This window comes from Pteropus vampyrus, unplaced genomic scaffold, assembly GCF_000151845.1.
Source record: "Pteropus vampyrus isolate Shadow unplaced genomic scaffold, Pvam_2.0 Scaffold85, whole genome shotgun sequence".
Lineage (NCBI taxonomy): Eukaryota > Metazoa > Chordata > Mammalia > Chiroptera > Pteropodidae > Pteropus > Pteropus vampyrus.
The window spans coordinates 5,262,855-5,268,744 of NW_011888866.1; the positions used below are offsets into that span (position 1 = coordinate 5,262,855).

The following is a 5,890-nucleotide window of genomic DNA, read 5'->3' on the forward strand; positions in this document are numbered from 1 at the left end:
TTCACGGGGATTTTGAGGGAAGTGTGGGTATTTTGAAGAGCAGACTATGTTAACAAAAAGGTTTCCCCCTGTGGTAAGGCCACTAAACGGAAGGTAGTCTTGTTATTTCAGGATATGATTAATATTACCTCATCATTAATTTTAGAGCTTTAATTTTAAAGTTGTTTGCATCAGTTCAAGGCACATGGGTTGAAACCTGAGAGTGCCTACTTTTTCTTTTTCTTTTTTTCATTGCAGAAGTCAAGTGTGTGTTACTAAATATTTGGTAAACAGTGAACTGAAACAAATCTCTCATGGTATCTCTTCGTTTACCAAAACCTGTGCTAATATTTTGTGTTAGTTCTCGTTTTCTTTTCTTATGTACTTTTTTCCTTTACATTTTTGCAACCACGTTTTATATATAAGTTGATTAGATTTATTTCACTTAACATTACTTCATATGTTTTTCTTCTTTGTTTACAGTCTTCATGTCATTTGCAATTTTTGTACAATATTCCATCCTTCTGATATTCTATAATGTCCTTCAGTATGTCTGCTGCTATCGGGCACTTAGAATGCTTAATCGTCTATCCCAAACACAATGATGATTATCAAGACCCTAGACCACCCGCCATGTCAGTATTACTCATGCAAGTCACAGAGGTCACCTGATCCTGCCATGGTTTGCCTTTCTCAATCAGTGTTGTGCATTTTTTACTAAATTCCTTTCTGTTTGTTTTCTTTTTCTTTTGTTTTTTTTTTGTTTTGTTTTTTGATTTTTTGTTTTTTTCCAGAGGAAGGAGCTGGTTGTAATCTACTTCATGGGTGGATATTTTTATCTTTCTTTCCATAGTGGTGAAAGTGGTGCTGGAAAGACGGTGGCTGCCAAATATATTATGAGTTACATCTCCAGAGTGTCTGGAGGAGGCCCCAAAGTCCAGGTGAGTTTGTGATATGGCCCATTTGGGACCCTGTCCTTTGTGAAATATAAGAGGCTTTATTTGCTGTTTCAGAAAGAATTTTTCTTCCGCAGAAAAGGGACTGGTTCTATAACTAAGAAACTTGAAACCTGCAAAGAAATAGCATGGTATGAGAGGGAGATGCCTAGTATAGAATGAGCTCCTACAAATCAATAAAAGATTAAAAATCTAAAAGGATAATAACCACGAAGAACATGAAAGAAAACACATAGAAAAGGAAATGTAAATGACTTATAAAACATGAAAATTTGCTCACCTTCATGATAATAAGAGAAGTGTAAATCAAAACTACATTGAAAAACTATTTCTTAACTGTCAGAATGGCAAAAGTCTCGCAGAGTTTTTTTTACTAACATTCTGTTGGTAAAAAATAGGGACACAGTCCTCATATGTTCCTGAAAGAAGTATGAACTAGTATACTTTTCTGGAGGACATTTCAGCAAAATGTATCAACTCTGCAAGCATAGACTCGTCAGTTCTGCTTAAGAGAACGTATCCTTTAGATGTGCTGAAATGTATGCAGAATGATACTTGTATAAAGTTATTTGCTGTGACACTTTTTGGTAATGTAAAAGACTGGAAACATTTTTATTAATCGGCAGCTGGTGAAATAATTTATGGTTAATAATAGAATTGAATATTAGACAGCCATAAAAAATGAAGCTTCATGTTCTAATAGGGAATGATCTCCAAGATATATCATGAATTCAGAAAGCAAGCTTCAGAATGTTTTATATAATGTGCTGCCATTTGAGGGAAAAAAAGAGAACATATATCAATATTTTGGGGGGTATGTATAACATTTCTCTAGAAAGATATATAAAGAACTGATAATGATTCTTTTCAAGGAGAGAAACTGGGAGACTGGGGGAAGGGCATACTCTCCCTGTATACACTTCCAAATCTTTTATGTTTGAATTATGTGAATTATGTGAATAAAGTTCCAATTCAAGACATTTACAAAAATTTTTAAATGTAAGAGAGAGAGAGAAAAGAGAAAGGAAGAAAGGAAGGTTAGAGAATAAACATTAGGAAAAGGAGAAGGTCCAGAGAATGCTGGAGAGATGAAAAGAAAAGGAAGGGAATACAATATGGGCAGAGGAGCGCCACATTCAAGAGGGAGTGAAAAGTGGGGTAGACACAGTTTTATCTGACTTTATAATCATGTGCTGCTTAACAACTAGGATGCTTTCTGAGAAATGTGCCATTAGGCCTATTGCTCCTAGGCTACAAGCCTGTACAACATGTTATTGTACAAAACAGCAGATTAAATCAAGCATCAGAGAAAACAATGCAATCGAGATGCAGTAAACACAAGCAGTATGAGGCTGCTGCCAGTGCAACACAGCATACTTTACAGTAAACTTTTTTTATATATAAGTATAAAGAGTACACTAAAATAGCGACAAAAAGTATAGTATGGTAAATAGTAAACCAACAATATAGTTATTTATTATCATTATCGAATAGTATGTACTGTACATAATCATATATGCTGAACAAAAGGATGATCTAGAGCAGCACTGTCCAGTAGAAAGATGTACATGTCACATAACATAATTAAAAATTTGCAAGTAGCCACATTAAAAAAATAAGAGGTCCATGAAGTTAATTTTAAAAATACATTTTATTTACCCCAACATATCCAAAACATTATCATTTCAGGATATAAGCAATATAAAATAAATTAATGAGATATTTTTCCATTCTTTCTAGTAGTAAACCTTTGAAATCCAGTGTGTGTTTTACCCTTACAGCACATCTCAATTAGGACTAGCCAATTTGCAACTCAAAATCACATGTGGCTCAAGGCTTCCATATTGGACAATGAGTGCAGCTCAAGATCCTAGACTGGTGTGGTGCAGCCCACTTAATTCATGTAATCAACATCCTATCCCTAGAAGACAGATAAGGAGACAGGGATTCAGGGTGCTTTCCGTGGGTAGGCTGTTTTTACCTTAGTTTGCTCTTTCTCTTTTCTCCAGTATGCTTACCACAAAATTCTGTTGGACATCTTGATAGTGAATGGATGAATGGCTAGATAGATGAATGGAGAGATACATGCAGAAAGATTCTCAGTTAACAAGTTAATAATTAAAGGAGGCAAGAAACAAGGAAGAGCCTTTCTTTTATTCTATTCCTATGAGAAGCTGAGCAGTGTGGGCATGTCTGACCAGCAAACAACAGATTAAAGGATTAGTGAAGATCCACAAAGTCAAAATTTATTTTACAAAAACAAAGTTTATATGAACCCATGAGTTTTTAAAGGAGAGTAGGTGGCTTGGAAGTAATGTTTCCAAGCTTTAAAATAACTCCATGGAGGGAGCACCCAGAATTTATTTGCCTTTGGTGCCATCGCTAACGACGTTGTCCCCAGTTGATGGAGTTCCAGTTCTCCTTCTTATGAATGTTCAAGAGGGCACCAAAGGGACACTTTGGCTGTTACATAGGCAATTAGTCGTTAGTGCCTTAATCTAGTCCTATTTGCTACAGACCATGACTTAGTGGTCAGCCTGTAGACGTTTAATGTTGATTTTTCTCTTCCTGTTTTCCTATGAGGACAACAATACAGAGCTTTTGGCTGGAAATTAGTCAGTAGCTACAGAGCACAAACCAAAGACTTGTTATTTCTGGAACATGTTTAACCATAGCATGTGAATAATTAGAAGTACAAGGAATGACTCACTTTTTTAAAGACCTCTCCAAAATCAACTCCTATCTATTGAGCTATCTTGCCCATGGGGTGTTTTCTACACTTTTCAGTCTGGCACAGAACTAAGGTGTTTGAAAACCAAATTCCTCTCCTCCAGTAAGCCAGGAATTGTTCCGTACAATCCAATATTGGCCCTTGCTGCTCAAAATGTGGCTCCATGCCGGCAAAACCAGCAGCACCAGGGAGCTAGTTAGGAGTGCAGGCGCTCGGACCCTGCTGCCCACCTACTGAATCCTCATCTGCATTTTAACAAGATCTCAAGGGGATCCATGCATATTAACGTTTGGGAAGCACAAGCCTCTGTGTCCACAACCTTGTTTGAGGATTAGAAACTGTTTAATTTCCCTTAAGGTACCTGTCACTTGCATTGAAGAGGGTGGAGGTGGGGATAGTAGAGAAGCGGTAGTGATAGTGAACATTCTGATCAGAACATCAAAGAGATGTCCTTTCATGCTTCCCTTTCCTTCCCGTTGTGACTCTTGGCACACCAGAGAGAGCAGCCCAAAGCTACAGCATCTAGTATGGATACCCAGTCCAAAAATGGTTGTAGATCCTTGATTTTCTGGTGACGCCCTGGCTCTAGGGAATTCTGGATTAAGTCAAGGGAGTTGGAAGACACAAACTCACAGACAGGTTCAGGTCTTCCAAGAACAGAGAATAAATCCTCCAGATACCCCAGGGACATATGGATTCAAGGCCTTTCACCTTTCTGAATTCAGAAACTAGATCCTTAGGAAAAGTTTGGCTTTCCATCCTGTGGTAGGTGTTTGCACCTTCCTAACCTCTGGTCTATTTGCTTTGACAGCACGTCAAGGAAATAATCCTGCAGTCCAACCCACTGCTGGAGGCCTTCGGGAACGCCAAAACTGTCCGTAACAACAATTCCAGCAGATTTGTAAGTCTCGTCTCCATTTCTGAAAATGTCACCTGATTTATGATGTTGATATTCCTGAATTAAATCTGATATCCTCAAGGAAATGAGGGATTTTCACATACCATCAGGAGGCAGCCTTTTCAACCTTTTCTTCATTTTCCCTAGCGATGTGCTTGCTGTCAGGCTTCCATTTGCCCTTTGATTGAAGTTATTCTTGAACTCCGGGATATATACATGAGATAATTTTTGAAAACAGTCCTCAACTTGAGTTTCTTTGCTAAGGAAAATAAAAATGGATAAAAGTGTCAGCCTTAGTGCAGGAGGAGTTTGTTTTGTGCCCTGGAGAAAAGACCTTTTTTCCCAGGCAAAGAAATGACAAAACTACATCGTAGGCGTTCTTGCTTTGCTTTTGCTACACAGCACTGGGTGTGTGGACACTGAAGGAACAGACACTTTGATCTGGCACCTTAGAGAGAACCTTTCTCTTCTCTATCAGCCACAGTGAGCCAGCTGCCTCCCCCACCCCTCATAGCTTACTGTATTTGTCTTATGTATATTCATGTCACATAATAACACCCAAAAGTGATTGGATTAAACCCGACAGATGGCCTCCTGACCCAAAGTAATGAAAATGTCAGCCAAATGCATTACCGTGAATGCCCATGAAACATTCTTCTGTCTGAGTGTCTCCTGAGACTTAGAAGCCTGGCAAAGATGAAAATGGATATATTCCCCTTGACAAAAAGCCACATTTACAAAGAAGTGAATATTTGCCCAGTAGCTTTGATTTATGTAGATTTTGCATCTTATCTCATAGATTATGTCTGGCAGTAAAGCATTCAAGGAGCCATCTGTGAGGCTGATTCTGGACCATTTTAAAATAAATAAGTGGGAATTCTGGAGGAAAACGATTTCTTTTTCACCCTTCTATTTTTGAAGGAAGCTTCTATTTCCAAAATAATTCTTACTAAGTTCTCATGCAGTAACTGTTAAGTTCCCTGGTGAGTTATATCTGTCAGAATTGCCCTCACTTTCCTGGCTGTTCAATAGTATTAAAACTATTTACTCATTTGTCGATCTCTCATACTTTCCTGCTCAATGCCTGGGGTATGTTATCTTGAAGAAGTTTCTAGGTAATGAAATAGGGAAAAAGATGTGAATGAATTTTCCACTTGACCTTTTTTCCACTGACCGTCGATCTCAGTCTGCCTTGTAAAAATGAACTTGACCAAATGCAATGCTCTTGCTACCCATCTCCCCTCTTTTGCCTTCCTTAGCAGAAAAATAATTAAATCAATATTTCTCTTATTTTTTTCCAATACAAGTTATTCTTTATCCCTGGAC

The 5,890-nt window shown here is 37.9% G+C and overlaps 1 protein-coding gene across 1 annotated transcript in view; it reads left to right on the forward strand.

Moving 5' to 3' along the window:
- Window positions 1-5,890, forward strand: part of MYO1E (myosin IE) — a 192,031-nt gene that overhangs the window by 109,872 nt on the left and 76,269 nt on the right. The window contains exons 5-6 of the mRNA XM_011363475.2: window positions 833-920; window positions 4,478-4,567. Coding sequence (XP_011361777.1) covers window positions 833-920; window positions 4,478-4,567 — 178 coding nt within the window. The remainder of the gene's footprint in view (window positions 1-832; window positions 921-4,477; window positions 4,568-5,890) is intronic.